Source organism: Argiope bruennichi, chromosome X2 (genome assembly GCF_947563725.1).
Source record: "Argiope bruennichi chromosome X2, qqArgBrue1.1, whole genome shotgun sequence".
Classification (NCBI taxonomy): Eukaryota; Metazoa; Arthropoda; class Arachnida; order Araneae; family Araneidae; genus Argiope; species Argiope bruennichi.
This window is the reverse complement of record NC_079163.1, coordinates 69,202,039-69,221,767: the sequence shown is the minus strand read 5'-3', so window position 1 is coordinate 69,221,767 and position 19,729 is coordinate 69,202,039. Positions and strand designations below refer to the sequence as shown.

The following is a 19,729-nucleotide window of genomic DNA, read 5'->3' as shown; positions in this document are numbered from 1 at the left end:
TATTTTTTTATCCAAATCCCATTTTTTTAAATTTAATTATTGCCAATACGCATTCTAAAAAATTCCTTTTCCTAGCCAATACATGCTCTGAAAATTCCTTTGTCTTGCTCGAATCTCTGGCGCCTATGCATGCATTTCGAAGATACCAAAGATTCTCTTTCTATACTTGTCAAATAAATCCCAATCGGAATATTATAATAAAACCACCAAACTGGAAATTTTTATCATTTTCGCTTCTGTCATCTGATGCTAACATGAGCATTTGTTCCTTCTAAAAGTATGCCTCCCGTGGTAAAAAAAGAAAAATGAAGTTCATTCAAAATGTCTCTTCCGTTCGGTCAAGTAACTGCCTAAATTATACTACAGTTAATGAGCTGGAAAAATAATACCTGTTTTGAAACATTCATAAATCAAATTAATTATAAAAATTGACTATGGGAGCATTAAATGCCACAATTTCTACTAAGACTCACTAATGTCATGCAGCGTTAACACAACGCATCAACAATCTCCTGCAAGCTGAGATGTGCGACAAAACAGTTTAGGCACGATGCCAAGATACACCAAGTGTTTTCGTTTAATCCTGCTGACTTGTTGGAAAGAGAGTTATATCGGTTCCATTTCATCTATGTGCTGTCCTGGCCACGCCGTCCAAATCTTCAATACAAATATAACTCATCTTCCTCACTGTGTTCAAATTTACAAGTTTACTTTTCATAAAGATGCTTAAAATTTGTTTTTCTTCTATTAAGGTGACTCAAATGCTCTAGAATTATCATAATTTGAAAAAATAAGAGAAATCTCCATCATACTCAACCAGTGAAATAGTATTTCTGAGTTTATATAATAATGATAGTCTTTCCTTTCTTCAACTTAAATGTTTTCTGTTCTTGAAATTATATTATTGAATTACATATTTCAATTATAACAGTAATTAATTTTTTACAGTATTATTTCTGAAATATTATGTTTCTAAATCTTTTAGCAAACCTTTTTATTTTTATCGTGTATTTAATTTAAAAATGTTTATTAAGTGAAATTTAAATTGATGTTTTTAAAATCTGGGAAAATGGCTGACCTATATAAAACAAATGTACCTGACTCTCAGGTTTATTCATACTCTCTTCAGAAGATAATAAAATTTATAATTCTAATGATAAAGAAGAAAGTGAACAAATAGTTAAAAAAACCTCCATAATTCCTTTTGAATTTCCTTCCAAAAATGGGATGAAATTGGAATTATAGTTGGAATACTTCAATAAAATTTGTAGAGATTGTAACAAAACTGACTTAGGAAAAATGAAAAATATTGCTATATTTTTTTAAAGGGACTGAATTAGTTTAAACATTTATAATTTTGATGACTGGTGATGTGTGCTAACTGAGCAATTTATTCTACCAACTATAGTAAATATTGCTGACTTTTTCCAGCATAAATTTGACTCAAAAATAGACAATTTAGTTGATTATTTTGACATGAAAAGAATAAAATAAATTGTGGCAGACAATTAGACCCTAATCCACAACTCAATCTGGACAGTCTCACTGATGGGCTGCCAACTTAATTGAAAGAATTAAAGTATAAAACCCTTCTACCCCAGCAGAATGGCTTACAATAACAGCTAAACCTTTAAAAAAGCGAGAATATTCTTAACCAAACCTGGTTAAGAGTAATGAAATCCTAATAAGTGCAAGACAACCAGTATTTTGTATATCTAGGCAAAATTTGAATTATCAATCCTAAACTTCCCTTGTATCTGAAGCTCTAAATTATTTTAGGCAAAACTATCAAAATTTAATGAGACCGCATCTAAACAATTTTAATAAACAAAATTATAACCTACATTTTCAACAGGCATTGCCATCTTCTCTCTATAGAATTTTATGCAAAAAGGCATTCCAAATGTCTATCAATGGGCACAAGCATGTCATTTACAACAATCCAGTTTGTGACTAGTTCCTACTAATAGCTAATTTAGTTCCCCCGTGCACAGAAGTCCCTCTTAGCTCTTCACAATATCCTGGAATGAGACAAAATCCTTCTAATGAGGCCCCTGGTCTGGTACAGTGACAATTGCTAGTGTCTGGACACATCTCAACTTTACCAAATCTATCTAACTTGGACAATGTATCTAACCTTCATACTGTGGTTTATAATGCAAATATTGTGAATCCACTCTCTCTATTATATCTGCAAGTATTGTGAAAAGACTTAACTTACCAGGAAAAAATGTAATTCTAATTCAAGTCAAAGAAGCTCATGGAATGTTCGAATTAACCCAGATGTTTGGCATTTGTTTTAAAAATTGTCAAATGAATAAAAAAAAGAAAATCAAACTATATATAATTGAATATCATTTGCCATACATAATCTTAGTCCTTCCAGCTTGTAGTTTTTTTAAATTAATTATGGATTGTGATAAAAATAAAATATTTCAAAATGGAAAAAATATTACAAACTTATATGCAAATAATAATCCAATGTCTTTGTATATTATTGAAAATAATAACACTGGTGATTATCAGGCTAAGGCAGTGAATACCCCAGAGGAAATTTTTCCACCTCTGGTAGTAAACAAACTGTCAGATCCTTGTTGTCTCTTGTGTCAGACTATACCCATGTGTTTGCAAAAAGTAAATAAGAAGTTGGCAGAATAAGAATGGAACCCCCTAGAATAATTTTAACAATTTCAGAAAGGGCTTTCAGAACTTCTGCTACCGATGAAATTGATATAGATAAGCAGATAAAAAGTTGGTTGGCTGATGATTTAATAATAATAAAAATTTAAAAAAATCAAGCAGTAATTTTTCCTCTCTTGTAACTTTAGCATGTAATAGAGATGAAAATAGAAAAGGTCATCTTTGTATTATAGTAAGATTAATTTTCTTTCTAAATCTGAAGCTGAGCCCCTGTCTAGAATAGATATTTTATCAGACAAATTAAGCACTGCTAAAGTTCTTTCAACATTTGACCTTGCATCTGCACTCTTGCATGAACAAGGCAAACATAAATTGGTTTTTGTAACTACTGAAGATTTATTCGAATTTCATGTACTACCTTTTGGCTTTAAAAATGCGCCTGCAATTTTTAATAGAACTATTCACAGAATTCTAAATAAACATAAATTTTCAAATTTTGAATGTTTTGATTATGTAGTAGTTTTCTCTAATTCATTAAAGAACATTATGATAATTTAAAACAAATTTTCCAAATGTGGGAAAAAAGAAAAACATTTAAGTTAAAATTTTCTAAATGTGTGTTTGCTTGAGACAAAATTACTTTCTTGGAATATGAAGTCAAAGATGGATACATTTCTGCTGATAATCACAATATTGGAAATAAAAACAAAATTACTGCCTCCAAAAAAAAAAAAAATGTGAAATTTAAGTTTTTGTTTGTTCTGTAAATGTTTTTAGTAAGTTTGTTGAGGGTTATGCTAATATTAGAGATCCCTTAAATAATCTTCTTTAAAAATGATATCCCATGGCAATGGATTGAAGAATGCTGAAAAACTTTTGAACTATTGAAAAATAAGGTAATAACTTAATCAGTGCTGCAGCTATATAATCTTAATTTACCTCTTTATGTATTCTGTGGTGCATCTCAGGTAGCTATTGGAGCTGTTCTAAAACAGTTTGATTGTTCTGGTAAATTATATCATTTGTTTTATCATTCAAGAACTTCATGCCCTTACGAAAAAAATTATAATATAACTGAGTTGGAATGTTTAGCAATAGTAGATGCTCTTGATAAATTTTATTTCTATTTACATGGGAAAAAATTCATACTGATCATGCTGCGCTTGTTTGGCTTTAAAGTCTTAAAAATTTAAGGTGGAGCTTATTTTTTGGCCTTTAAAATTAGGCATGTTTGATTATAAAATTAAATATTTAAAGGGAACAGCTAATAAAGCTGATATATTATCAAAGCATCCTACTCCTCAATATCTTCAACATTCTCTATATTTATTGGATTTAGATGAGATAAAACACTCTCAAAATTTCGACAATTTAGATAATACTAAATATAAAAATATTATTGATGTGCCGGTACTTAAAAACAAAATTTTGATTAAAATAGTTGCTCCTTTTAATTTTAGAAAAAAAAGTTTTACAAAATGTTCATGAACAATCTGGGCATCAAGACACTAAAAAAAATGATAAAACAAATTACTCCCCAATATTATTGATCTCATATTACTCAAGACATTGTAATCTTTTTCAAACATTTGGGTGCTTGTAAGCTAAAGAAAAAGAAAAAAAAAAGAAAAAAAAAAAAAAAAACTTTTACAAGATATGTTCTCCACATTTTGCTTTTTTGAATGTCTTTCTGTCAATACTGTTGATTTATTTAATTATTATAACTCAATTAAAAAAATTCTTCATATAATAATTGATCATGCAACAAGATATATTTGAAATTTCCCTTCCAAAAATGAAAATTCTTACATTAATATACATGGTGGTTGTGATTAAAATGACCCTATTCAGACCCCTCTAGAACCCGCTCTGCCTATTGAATTTGGACGAAACATTGAAATCCAGAGGCAACCTTTAGCAAGCATTTTACTACTATTTTTGTTAGTTAGTTGTAATATTTTCATAAGTATAGTTCTTTATTATTATTTTATATCTCTAATTTCCACATTGAATTGGAATTTTATACTAATGTAAAGGTAAATGGAACTTAATTTAAAGGTATTATTTAAAGTGATAACTTTAATCTCCTATTTAGACACCACTGTAATGTAGAGTTGTATAAAACAATGCCCCGACGCACTTCCATGTCTTGCACTGGGTGGGGATTGTAATGATATCTCTTAATTTAACTTAAATCCTAATACATTTCCTATTTTTTATCTTACATTTAGCCCATGTTACTTTATTCGGAAATGTTCGTTTATTTCCTTATCCAAATCTTTTTTTTTTATTTAATTATTTCTGGCACGCGCTCCAAAAAATTGCTGATTCTGGACTTCTCACACTCCGACCGAAGGAATAAAAATCCATAACACTTTTCTTCCGTAAGTATTCCTTTCAAAGATACTTAAGACCCCCTTTCTTAAGTCGACACGCATCAAAGAAATCCTTATCAGAGTCTCCCAGTAAAAATCCTAAAGGAAATACTTCACTTACTTTAGCTCCTGTGCCGCTTTGTAAACAGAAGCGTCTTTTTGTCATTACTTCACTCCACGTACAAATTATACCCTCCAATGGTAAAATAAATGGAAGTTAATATATACATATATATAATATACATACAGGGTATTTCTGATTTCATCATCCATATTTGATGTGGAATAGGAAAAGACTGTTTTACATAGGAATGTATAAGCGCAGACGTAGTTAGGCAACATGAGTCCGGTTCAATGATGGAAAAAAAAAAAAAAAAAAAACATATCTAGAAAATGGTAAGGGAAGAAAATATTTATTTGTGCACCGGTTGTACAAACTAGAAGAGGTGCTCAAAATTCCGACTATTTGTTAGAAAGTATGACCCATAACGACGTTGCACAGACAGCCGATATTTCTAGAATATGCTAAGATTTCCCGGATGTTGGCGGCCCAATCGATATGCGTGCTACAAGGTTCATAGCTCTGACAATAGGGGGTTTTGTACATCATATTTTTCATCGCACCCCATATAAATAAGTCGATTGGAGATAAATCTGACGACCGTGGTGGGAAAAAAAAGTGTCCACGGTGATCTATTCATTGAACGCCAGATTTTATAGTCAGGTAACCACGCGCAACATTTGAAAATGTGCAGGAGCGCTGTCATACTGGAACCACATTTGCGGGAGATTAACAGCAAAAACCTCGTTCATGAGACCCAGTTACATAGTCTGAAGAAATGTGAGGTGATTTGCTTCTTTCAAAGGTTAGTAAATACAGTCCCAGGAAATAATTACAGAAAGATCCTAGTTCACATATTGATGGAAAAACTTTGTTGCTCAGCTCTAACTCTCGTATTGTTTTGGTTCTGATTAGCCCACACGTGCAAATTGTGTGTGTTGAAAACACACTCACGATTGAAGGACCTTCATCGATGAAAAGAGCATACTTTGGGAAATTGGGATCAACTACTGTTATCTGCATGAACCATTGATGAAAAGTAACACGCTTGAGATAATCATCTGCTTCCAGTAACTGCACTTTTTGCAAATGGAAAGGATATAAACGTTCCTGATTTAATATCCGCCAGACTGTTGCTCGCGAAACTCCAGACTGCCTACTGTGTGTCCACCACGAGAACACTTCCTGCCAAATGTCTTTGTTTACGGCGATCGTTATAGAAACAAGTTTCTGTAGGTAAGATCCATTACGAATAGAAGGAATAGGATGGAAATCTGGGAATTATTTTATTTATTTTATCTTTTTCTTGATGACAGTTTGAAGTGATAAAAAGGCTGTTGATCATTCGTCTTCTCTCTTTAGCTGCAGTTGCACTTGTCTTTGCATTCTCTTAGCTTATTTCTTTTATATTTTATTAAACTTTTCTCTGGTTAATATTAATAACATTTTATTATTTGTTAATTCAATCTACAGTTAAAAATCTTATCAAAGAAAGAAAGGTCCCTAGTGATTTAAATCTGAAGAAGTTACAAAATCTATTGTGCTAAATTACGGGCAGAGTGACTTCCAAAGAATGGGAAGCGCATTGCCGTTGTGTGGAAAAACTTGTAAACTCTTATTGGGAAAAAGATTGAATTTTAGAAGAGCTAGTGTATAAACTGGTAATTAAAATTGGGAACAGTGATTCCGATTCCGATTAAGAAGAAATGGAATCTTATAACAATGACTTAGATTTTTTTTTTTTAAAGAAATTACACGACTGTAACTCTATTTTTGGGAAATAGTTTTGACATTTTGAAATAAGATAATTTTGTGTTCTTTTAATCATAATTAATATATTTTTATGAATAAAAATTGAGTTTTATAATTGCTTCTTTGTTTTATTTCAATTACTGTTTATTGGAGATTTTGGAATTTTATTTGATTTATTTCCTGAAACTATGAAATCTATTTCTGATTAATTTTTATTATTTTCTGTTTTTTCGTTAATGTGTTCCTTTTTATTTCTATCATTCATATTTGTGTCGAGAGTCAAGAACTTAAGCTTTATATTTTTTTAGATTGTCCTTATTTTTGAAATTCTGGTTTGATTTTTTTTTTTTTTTTTTTTTTTTTTCTTTTTTCAGCTCCTGATTAATATTGTTACATTATTTTTGGGGAGGCAGATTGAACTAAAAATGAAGCATAAAATTATTTGATTTGTTAATTGCTGATTAATTAATTTTTACTTTCTCGTATACGTAGTAGAGAGAAAGTATAGTAATCGTCGAAAAATTCGAACACGAGATTTTGACAAATCTCCGTGTTTCAAACCTCCCTGAATTAGAAAAATGCATTTGTGCAAAATGTCCGTCTGTCTGTTACAAAGATAGCTCAAAAACGCTTTGAGCTAGACTGGTGTCCAACACTGGTGCTTTTTACATGAGGTGCTTGTAACAGGATCGGTTTTAACATGGTTCTTTGTTTTCAAGGTAGGCAAGTAATTTATTTTACTTTGTCCCTTCATGACCCAAGAGCTAGGATGGCCGAATGGTAATATCTGCACTTTCCTTCCTAGAGGGCTGCTTATTCAAAACCCAATTCCACTAAAAATCTGTCATTTGGGCTGGTTCAAATTAAATTTAATGCTTTGAATCAGATTTTTTGTGTCTATTCTTATAGCAGGATAGTTGAGAAAGGGATTACTATTGCATGTGAATCCTCATCATTTGGCTGCGATTCAAAATTGCCCTCTTGTTGTTTCAAACAAGAGGTATAACTGAATTAAATTAAAAATTCATGCCAGACCAAGATTTTTCCTTATGGTTATGAAATCTTGAAATGTACATCCTAGTTTGAGCTGTTTAATGTTTCTGAGTTAAAATGCATCCCATCGCTTATATATAATTTTAAAAATCTTGATTTTTTTCAAAGGTTTGCTTTTTGCTTTGGTTCTTGAAAAGTCTTAAGATCTGATGACAATTTTTTATTGAAAATGAATATGAAGTGGGACGTAATACCCCTATTTTTTACAATTTGAATAGATTATTAAGCATTTGTAGTAGTAATATGAGAGGAGTGAGTTTTAATATCAGAATTGCATTATTGTCTGTTATTGTCACACACATTAGCATTCAGAGACAAGAAACTTTTAACCACTAGGTTTTGAAAGCTACTGTCTTACAACTTTGAATAAGTTTATTATTTTGACCGTTTATAAATTTTTATGCTTGAAGTTCTATTTGTTATTCCAAATAATAGAAATTCGGCTAGTAATTCCTTTTTAACTTAGGTTTTTTTTTTTTTTTTTTTTTTTTTTTTTGAACATGGAACTTGAGACTTTCTAAAAAGTAAGAAAATGTAAGTTTTAAACTGTTTTGATATTTGTCGGCATTATAATTGACTGTTGCTAAGAAATGTTATCATTTTTGTTATTTTAGATTGCTGTATATATTAATAAGTTTCTTTTTTCTCGCCCTTCTTCCTAATTCTTCTATTATAGGAAATACCTTGCAGGAAACAGCGGAATAAAAACAAACTCAAAAGCTTTGCTCAAGAAAATATAACCTCAAATGTGACTGAGCAGTTGTCTAGCAGTCCTGTTAGTGTCCAAAATGACCCCAGAGTAAAACGCAATACTTCAGCAGCTTGTCAATTCATGCGCAAAATAGTAAAGGAGGAAAAAATGAGAAAAAGAGCACGCCGTTTAGAAGAGGTAATTTTCACTGTTAATTCTTTTGTATCTTGCATAAATATTCATAATATTTCGTGAAAAAATATATCTCGTTTGTTGTTCTACTATTTGGTTTAATTTACATTAAAAAAATTTTTCTTTTCCGTTTATTATAACCATGTTCTTCTTCAGGAAAAATATTAACTCTTCTCCACATTTGTAATGCATTTTATTTGGTAGTTATTTTGGTCTCATTATTCCTCTTTCATCAGATTACATCATATGAAACAAAACTACATCAAAATTATAATTAAAACTTCTGTCTAAGCTTTCTAGCTCAATTTTATTTACAGTTTGAAACTCATCATAGATCTGTTTACCTCTGAAAAGTGCATGAAACAAAAATTGTTGATGTAAAGGTGTTAAACCTAAAGTAAGTGTTAATTCTCTTCTGATATGCAACTTGTGAGATCCTGAATCAACAGTGGTTATACAGTTATTGACAAATTTAATATTCAAAGTCTGCAATGAAATCTGCAGAGTATTTAGAAAGCTTGCCAAATTTGCAAATGCATTTTGCTCTTTAATATCTGTTTCCATATTTCACGCAGGATTGATTTTTATTTGACTCATAACTCATAATTTCATAATGCAACTTTTATAAAACATCAGCTTTTTTTGTCTTCTGGCGTACTTTTAAACAATTAAAACAGTATCTTTTTCTTTTACAATATATAAATTTTTAAATTTTATGGCAATTTTTTATTTTTTTAAACATTTTTTTAATTTATATTTTCCATTGCAGAAAATGCATTTTTCCTCTGGATTCACAGAACTCGTCAAACATACAACTCGTATTACACATTTTATCTTAGCTCTATTTTTATATGATGGCTCGTCTTTTAAGCTGTTATCTATTACAGTTAAATCCCCTCAGGCGCTCACCTACTATACGTGAGTACGGGTGTCCCAATCCCAAGGTTCCCAGGGATCTTTATTTATGTTTTACTCTCCCCTATTCCTCCTGCTGTCTGCTTGATTCTTCCATCTCTCGACGCCCTCATGAAAAGCTGTCGCCGCTCTGTTTGCTTCTTGCTTCTCAAGGACAGCCAGAAACCCCACGTATTGGCCGTGCGTGGCGACCAATTAGATTGACGGTTTCACTGTGGTCCCAGGTGTATCAATCGGCTGGTAGCTAGTCGCCAGAGTGGTTAGTCTGCTAGGGATCAAGGGAAGGGGTTACTCCTTGGGCTTGACTTTAAAGGTGGTCACTGTCCCCGGGGGTAACTCTGAGCGTATAGGTACCGGCCAGTACTAAGGTAAAAGCCGAGGCTGGGAATGGCCAGAGCCGGTGGCTGCCTTCCCTTGTTGGGCTCCGTGGTGGTCTTTACCGTCGGGCCTGAATCCCCATCAATATCGTATGGGGAAAAAAAAAAAAAAAAAAAAAAAAAAAAAAAAAAACTTTCTCCCTTCAATTGGCATCTCACAGAACCAAAACAATTTTCAAAAGCAATCCACACTTTTTTTGTTGTCAAGCGGGTTTTAACTGATAAAGAAACTTTCCATTCCGATCACTTTTTTTGGTAGAAAAATCTTAAACTGGAAGCATTGAAGAAGTTGCATCCGTTCGAAAGCTTCGGTCGGGTGACTTACTCGTCGAAGTATCATCGCGACAAGTCTAACAAAATCCTAAAGTTACAATCTTTTGAACCAATACCTGTTTCTATTACTCCTTATGGCTCTATGAATTCCTCGAAAGGTGTTATTACCTGCGGGGAGTTATTTAATGTTACTTTGGAGGAAATTACCGAGAAGTTGAAAAATCAGGGAGTGACAAATGTCCGTCGCATAGCAAACCTGTGTGATGGACAGCTACTTAATACCAGGGGTGTTTGTGCTCCGGGGAAACCCCGGAATTCCGGGGATTTTGAACTTCGATACCCGGAAATTCCGGGGACCGTCGTTCAAAAGGAAGTAGGAATAATAATGAATTATTTATTTTGATCTGGGTCAGTGTGTGTGGTGAAAACTTTTCCTTTCTTTCTCCAAAGGCAGTGATAATGCGGGAAAAGGGGGAAAAACTTCTTTTTTGTTCTTTCCTTATTGCGAGTTATGACTCATTCCCCCGGTTCTCGGACATTCTCTTCTGGATTCTTTTCGGCAAGTAGGCGCGGCAGAAAAAAAAGGGAGAGACTTCGTTCGACCAGATGTGCGATAACGTGACTCTGGGTTCAAAGGTCTTATCTCTCCTGGCGTGGCGCCAATAAGTAGAGAAGGGGGGTTTTTCGCCTTATTAGCTATTTGTCATTGATCGCTTCGCAACTTTTTTTTCTCCGCTGTGTAAAATTTTCGTTTCATTTATTGATGCACGTGTAAATTTTTCGTTTCGCTTATTGAAATATTTTTTTATTTATGTACGCAAGAGAATTTCACTTTGAAATTTCAGCATATGAAACAGAAATTACCCCTTAAAAATTCATATCTAATTAGTTTTACAGCATTAGATCCAGAGCTAAGAGGTAAAACCAGTACAATATTAGCTTTTGAAAAATTATCATCTTTTATGTCCCATATTTTTAGTGATAATGAAAAGTCAAAAGTAGAAGCTGAAATAAGTTTATACCAGAGTGATATTGATATCACCAAAGAAATGCTCTACACATCTGATGAAAGTGGAAATCAAGTCAAGTGTACAATTGATAAATATTGGTCTAAAGTTTTTAATTTAAAAGATGATTTCACAAATGATTATAAGTATCCTACATTGGCTAAATTGGTCAAAGCCTGCCTTAGCTGCTTCCATGGCCCATTAGTGGAAAGTGCATTCAACTTAATGGATACACTTGTCACTGACTATAGAACCTCTCTTAAGATTGATTCCCTAGATGCAGTGCAGACTATTAAATATGATTTAATGGCTTCTAAAGAAACCTCATGTGAAAAATATGGCTCAAAAAATCCAATGACTGATCCAATTCACAAAGATCTCTTACTGAATATGAACAGAAGTTGGAAAACATATCATGAGGACTTAAAAACATGTATTTCAGATGAGTCACCTATAAAAGTCTCTGAAAAACGTTCTACATTAGCAGGAAAGCAAACTGCTTCTACCTCTGCATGTGCAGTTCTCGAGGAAATTTCTTCAACTGTAAATGAGAAAAATAAAAGTCAACCTTCCTGTAATTATGAAGTTCACCACAAAAGAAAGACAAGCCCACAAACATCAGAAAATAAAAAAAAGCAGCAGAAATTAGATAATTTTTTTTTAAAGAATTAATTCAGGTAATTTAAAATATTTGCATAAAATGTAGTAGTTTATATGTTTGAAAATTTATGGTTATTAATTTTGCAAAAAAAGTAATTCATTAAACTTTTATAATTAGGTCATTCAATACTTCATAATTGTAATTTTTCATTTCTCCCCCCCCCCCTTCTCGAAACTCCAAAATGTCGGTAGTAAGTCCGTAAAAGTTTCAGGGGATTTTTTGGGGTCCCACACCCAGTCCGTAAACACCCCTGTAATACGCAGCACCTAATTCTAACGCTTAACTCGCCAAAACTGCCAGATTCAATAAAGGCCGGCTACGTGAAATTGCCCGTAAGACCTTACATACCAAATCCTTTAAGGTGCTTCAAGTGCCAGCGTTTTGGCCACTCAAAAACTAACTGCCGCGGGATTTTGACTTGCCTCCGTTGCGCAGTAGCTGGCCACGAGAGCACTGACTGTAAATCAAAAGAAACATGTGTGAATTGTAAAGGGGAACATACATATTTCTCCCGATCCTGGCCTAAATAAAAAAGTTGAGAAAGAAATTATAACAACTAAAGTGAAAGAAGATACAACGTATACGTTTGGTATTAGGACATGTGCCTACGGAAGGTCGAACGTATGCTTCTGTGACAAAGACATCCCTTGTAACTTCTAGTACACAAACCTGTTGTCATAGTCTCTACTCTCTGATTTGGATCAACTCTGATTTGGTCCTATAAAAGAAAATTCTGCCACAAAGTTAAAGAAGAAGAAAAATGTATCCAAATCACAAAAAGCTTTAGCTTTGAAGCTTTGTAAAAAAGGCAACCAGCTCGGTACATTAAAATCAAGGCGATCACTTGCTCTTGCTGGATCTAGGCAAAGCTGGTCTTGCTACCAAAGATTTACCTTCGTTGTTTGGAAATCCACCAACCTCCAAGCTTTTGAAAATTCATCCTTCTGATGATGACGAGGATTTCCGTATGAGTTGCGAATTATCAGCAACTTCCTCTAGCAGTATTGACAAAACCCCTCCTCCTGTTAATTAATGGTTTTTTTCGCTTCGTGGAATTGTCGCGGAATTGGAACAAAACTCATTGACATCAAAGCTCTGATTGATTAATAAATCAAATCCTGTTTGCGTTGCTCTTCAAGGGACATTTTAAAACCAAATGTTCACTTCAAGTTGCGAGGATATAATTGTGTAAGGAAGGATAACGAAACTGGTGCATCATTTGGTGGAGTGTGCATTTTAACCTTCAACCTTTATCTCAGTACTATCCTTAATCTACGCACTAATTTACAAGCTGTGGCTGTGCAGATTCATGTGAAATCCTTCGTCACGGTCTGTTGCCTTTACTTGCCTCCAAATGAGGTTATTTCTCAGGACGATTTGAACATTTTGGTTGATCAGCTTCCAACTCCTTTCAGTTTGCTTGGTGATTTTAACGGACATAGTTGTGGGGTTCGGATAGTACCAACTCTCGTGGGCGACAGGTAGAACAATTCATTTCTGATAACTGTCTCTGTCTGCTCAATAATAACGAAAAGACATACTTCCATGAACCCACTGGTACTTTCCATTCCCTTGATCTCGTTATTTGCTCTCCGGGAATTCTCCCAGTATTGAATTTAGCAATTGAGAGTGATTTACATAATACCGATCATTTTCCTCTTATCGTCTCTGATGATGGTAATAGTAATTTAGTGCATAACCCACTGACATACATTTTCCAAAAAGCAGATTGGGCTACATTTACTAAGCGTGCATTGATTACAGAGGCAATGATTTCATCTGCCGATATTAGTGAAGCTGTCCAAAATGTCACTGATTGTATTATTAAGACAAATGTCACTGATTGTATTATTGGCTGCAATGCCAAAGCGTACCCCTAATCCATCCATATTTCGCAAACCATGGTAGAATGATGTATGTCGTAATGCTTATAAAGCACAAAGAAAATGTTGGAGTATTTTCCGCAGGTATCCTTCCACGGAAAATCTTGTTTCATTTACAAGAGCAGGAGCAAATGCTCGTCGAATTTGGCGCCGCAGTCAAAATCTTGTCACAGATTTATATCAACAATCACTTCCAGTACATCTAGTGCACAGTTATGCAAGAAAGTTAAAGCGGCAAACGGAATTTATAAAGAATTCGCGTTCCCTATCTTAAATACAGAAACAGCTTCATATTCCTCGCCACTTGATATAGCAGATGTTATTGGCGAAACCTTCCCTGACGTTTCAAGCGCTGTTCCTAATAATCCGCCTTTTCGTGCGATTAAGCGACAAGCTGAACAATTGTCTTTGAAGTTTAGAACCCACAGGGTCCTCTCTTATAAATGTAACTTTAAGATATTGGAATTAAGGAATGCTCTTTCCCAGACTCGAGAAACTAGCCCAGGTGTCGACGGGATTACATACAGCATGCTTCGCCATTTAGACGAAACCTCCCTTTTGCATCTCCTGCACTTGTTTAACAGAATCTGGAATGGCCAAACTTTTCCTGAACAATGGTATAAAACCATTGTAATACATATCCTTAAACCTGGGAAGGTTTCTACCAATCCCTCAAATTGTAGGCCAATTGCTTTAACTAGTTGTCTTTGTAAATCGTTCGAACGCGTGGTAAATGCTCGTTTTCTCTATGAATTGGAGAAAAATGGGTATATTTCACCTTTCCAAAGTCGTTTCCGTCGAGGACGTTCAACCAATGACAATTTGGTTATGCTTGGATCTCAAATTGGCAATGCATTCGTTCGGAGAAACCATCTAGGTTCTATATTCTTCGATATAGAATATGGCGGTATGGTATTCTCCGTGCTTTAGGTGATTTTGGTTTTAAAGGTAACTTACCAGTTTTTATTCAAAAAATTTTAAAATTTCGTATCTTTCGAGTTCGTATTGGTAATACATTTTCTCATCATTTTAATCAAAATGAGGATGTTCGTCAGGGAAGTGTTTTGAGTGTCACCCTTTTTATTCTCCATATAAGCCAAAATTCTTCATGATTTACCATAATCTGTTTGTGGAACACTATATGCGGATGGTCTACAAGTCTCCTGCCAGGGTCTAATATGGATTTAATAGAGCGACAACTTCAACAAAGGGCTTCAGGGTTGTTAAAAAAAACTTATCTCATGGTGTGATGAGAATGGACACACGCTCTCCCCTGAAAAGAGCCGCTGTGTACATTTTTGTCGGAAACTGAGTCTCCACCCTGATCCTGTGATACGAATTCGAGGTCTTGATATTCCAGTCGTTGAAGAAGTACGTTTCTTAGGGGTCATATTTGACCGGAAACTCGCTTTCCTTTCGCATGTCCTTCATTTGCGAAAGAAGTGTGAAAAATCCCTCAACATCCTAAAAGTCCTCTCGACTACAATATGGGGGGGGGCAGATCGAACATCTTTACTTCATATCTATCAGTCTGTTATTCTGTCAAGAATTGATTATGGATGCGAAATATATGGTACAGCTCGTTTTCTAGTGTTCTCCAAAATTTAGACACAGTACACAACAGTGCTTTGCGTATCTGTTCTGGAGCCTTTCGTACATTACCAATTCATAGCTGGTATGTGATTTGTCATCAATTTCCATTTTATATGAGACGAAAAAAAAAACTATGTGAACTATATTTTTTCCGTATTGAATCTTCTATCAATCACCCTGTTGGTAAAGTGAATTTACCCATTGGTCTGGGACGATTATATAATGCACATCCTTCTAATATCCTACCTTTTAGTGAAAGGATAACAAGAACTTTTGCTGATGTAAGTATTTTAAATCTGCAGATTCATAATACTACTGCTCTTGCTTTGCCACCCTGGGATATCTCAGAAATATCATATCTTAACCCTTTTCTCACCTATGATAAGTCTACCACTTCATCTATTGTCTTTCAACAACATTTTCTATATCACCGCAATGAATATTTGCACATTCCTGTTTTTTACGGATGGCTCAAAGACAGCTTTATCATGTGGGTTGTTGTTCTGTCGTCATTGCTGAGGACACAAGCAGCTTTCAGTTGTGTACTTTGTGCTCTGTTTTAACTGCTGAACTAATGGCAATTATGATTGCTCTTGAGAAAATTTCTAATCTTATTGACCATATATTCTGCATTTATTCTGAAAGTATGAGTGCTCTGGAGTCCCTCAGACATCCTCATACTAAAACACATCCACTAGCTGTAGATATCCTTTATCTTTGGAGAAGTTTGCTAACTCGGAAATATCAAATTTTATTTTGTTGGTTACCTGGCCACGCTGGCATTGTTGGCAATGAATCTGCTGATGCTGCAGCAAAGGCAGCATCCATTTCTCTACAACGAGCTATTCCGTACATTGATTTTAAAAAATATATTTCACAGCGTATTTTTTATTTAGGGAAAGAATCATGGGATTTGCAAATTTCTAATAAACTGCATTCTCTTCAGCCTGACATTACTCTGTAGCCTGTTGTTCCAGTGCGCGAGTTGGACATCAAATTGACTCGGCTTCGCATTGGCCGTACTCATCTCACACATAAACATCTTTTATTTGGTGAGCGATGAATAGTCTGCATTGCGTGTTATGTTAATTTAACTGTCATTCATATTTTATCAGAATGTCTAATTTTTAATCCCCATCGATTACGTTTATTTTGTACATCATCTTCAAACCTTCGTGACTTGGTGGGAGAACATTCCCATCCAAATATTTTTACTTTCTTGAAAGAAATTGGTATTTTCCATTTTATTTAACTAGCAAATTTTATCTCCACATTTCTTAGTTTTTGCAAATTTTACTTTAACATTTTAGAAATTCACTGTATATTTTTTATCTTCGACCATATGTTTGGCGCAGCATAATTAAATATAGCTCTTGTGCCACAAAACCCTAACTAACTATTAAAGTTAAATTGATTCACTCTTCACTTCCTGTTGATTCACACCTGTTTTTAAAAATTTCAATAAACTGCCAGGTCAGTTTTTTTTTTTTTTAATCGCTACCAAAGTTAGAATTTGAGCTTTCTGCCAGGCTTTAAGAAAATCCTCTGATATACTAGATTTCTGCCAAAGGATAAAATAACAGCAGTTTGTCAGTTGTAACATTAAGTGTTTCAAGTTTGTGAATCTCCTGTTCTAAATAATCATATAATGCTCATAAATTATCATACAAAAATTTAAATTAATATTTTTCAGAACTAATTTCAATAATTATCTCACATAATCTTCTACTTGTAAATCATTACCAACTGAATTTGGCTTTCAAACAATTAATTATTTTGGAATAATTATCGTCATTTCAGAGAAAACTGTCTACATCTCTCTAGCTCCAGAGTCTTTGATTGTAGCTTGCAGCCTATGTTGCAATATATAAGAATTCTCAATGCTAAAGTCGACATGATTTTTTTCATTTTGGTTCCAAAAATATGCCCTACTTTAAAATCATCATCACATTTTTGTAATTCTAATTTAGGCAATTGAAAACATCTTTTTCCAATAACATTTGTTATAGAATTATAGTAGATTCATTACGAATTGAATTCAAAATTGTTTGTAGATTTTGTTGACAATCAGTGACCTTTCTACCTTTAATTTCAATTCTTATAACTGTATCACAGTTTCTTCAACAATTTATAATTCTGGTTCAAGCAAAGTTGAAGAATACTCACAGAAGTTCTTTCAAGGTGCCCAACTTTCAATTTCAAGACATTCTGTTCTGATTCCAATTCAAAAATGTCAGTAATAGGCTAGAATATTAGTTCTGTTACTTAATTATATGCTTCTGTGAATGCAGCTCTTTCATTCTATTTCTAATTCTATAATATACACTATTGGCACAACTGCTAAAATTCGTCTAATTGAGAGAAGGGCTCAGAGGTATTCAAGTTACGTTACAAATCAGTAAGAACCGTAGAGGATACTGACTATTTCAGGTTTTTATGGTGGAAAAAATTTTCAAAACCAAAGGAAATGATAACCTTGAAACATTGCCAAGTGAATTTAATCTACACTGATAATGGCACTATCTTAGTTAGTTAAATTAAAATCTTTAAAGAATTTAAATTCTGAGAACAGCATGCCGTTTTTCACTATTGCCTGTACTGTGCCAAGCAAATGATAAAATCGAAGTGTACGTTATATAAAATATGCTTAAGAAATAAAATGGCTCTGAGGTCAAGATAGAAACACTTAAATTATAAGTGTTATCGTCGATTAAAAATGGATGTATTAGAAGAAAATACGGATGACGTTATGTAGTTATTCAGGCTTTATTTTGTGCAACCGCTTTCAACGGGTTACAGCATTCGAATGTACAAGATCACATTTGTTGTAGGTGGCGCTCTTGCATGCCATGACGTAACATTCCGCCCGGCGTTGAAATATGCAAGATTTCAAAACACTTTTAATTATACAATTAGCTTACATTTTCTAAAACCAAATAAATAAACTATTCAGATGAAATATTTACAAGTGAACAACAAAATTGCAAAATATATATTAAATTTATATTAATTTATATATACTAAATTTATATATTAAACATGATATAAATACAATTATTATGTACATACAATATATACAACTATCTTAACTATTTTAATTTTCAAAGTTATCCCTTATTGGTAAGAGACAAATTTTTGAAATAGGGCGTGTAAAAATACCTGTATTAGTTTTTAATTTAACAACTCTTACTCTGCCTTCATTTCCATAAATTATCTCTAAAATTCTAGCCATTGCCCATTTGCAAGGAGGCAAATCATTTTCCTTTAACAATACTAAACATCCGACCTTAACATTATTTTTTTTGAATTGCCACTTATTTCTTTGCTGTAAGTGGTTCAAATAGTCAATTTTCCAGCGTTTCCAAATTGTTTGAACACATTTGGTAGTATATTGCCAGCGCGACAACCTATTGTCAGAAATGTCTACAATTTCCGGTTCAGGTATTGAAGTTATTGGGCGTCCAATGATAAAGTGTCCAGGAGTTAAAACTTCATATTCATTAATATTATCTGATAATGGAATTAAGGGACGTGAGTTAAGTATACCTTCAATCTGAATTACTATTGTTTCAAATTCTTCAATAGTTATTTTACTATTAGCTAAAGTTCTATAAAGATGGTGTTTAAATGATTTTACTCCTGCTTCCCATAAGCCTCCGAAATTGGGAGAAGAAGGGGGAATAAATTTCCATTGGATTGATTCTGCGGATAGGTAATTGGCTAAAGTCTCATTAGTCTGACAAACTAGTTTTTTTAAGCGATTTAATTCTGAGGCTGCACCCTTGAAATTAGATGCATTATCCGACATCAATGTTGCAATGCGGCCTCTACGGGCGCAGAGTCTCTTTAAAGATGCAATGAAAGCTTCAGTCGTCAAATCTGTTACCGTTTCTAGGTGAATAGCTTTAGTTGACACACATACAAAAATCGCTACATAAACCTTTGAATATATTCCCTTTCTTTGTTTTTTAAACTTTATTTGAAAAGGACCACAAAAATCTACCCCAGAATTTAAAAATGGAGAACTAGGAGTTAATCTTTCTGAAGGTAAATTTCCCATTAACTGGTCTAACACCATAGGCCTTTGCCTAAAACATCTAATACAATCATGGACAATTTTTCTTGCAATACCTTTACCATTTAAGGGCCAGTATTGTAGTCTAATTTGATGTAACAAACCTTGTGCACCAATATGTAGACATTTTTTATGTACATGCTTAAAAAGTAACTTAGTGAATGTATGCTTACTGGGTAAA

At 33.5% G+C, this 19,729-nt stretch overlaps 1 protein-coding gene across 3 annotated transcripts in view; it reads left to right on the top strand.

Moving 5' to 3' along the window:
- The window catches only part of LOC129961078 (uncharacterized), a 148,102-nt gene that overhangs the window by 22,884 nt on the left and 105,489 nt on the right, over positions 1-19,729 (top strand). For all 3 annotated transcript variants that reach the window (XM_056074888.1, XM_056074889.1, XM_056074887.1), the window contains exon 3: positions 8,558-8,770. In XM_056074888.1, coding sequence (XP_055930863.1) covers positions 8,558-8,770 — 213 coding nt within the window. The remainder of the gene's footprint in view (positions 1-8,557; positions 8,771-19,729) is intronic.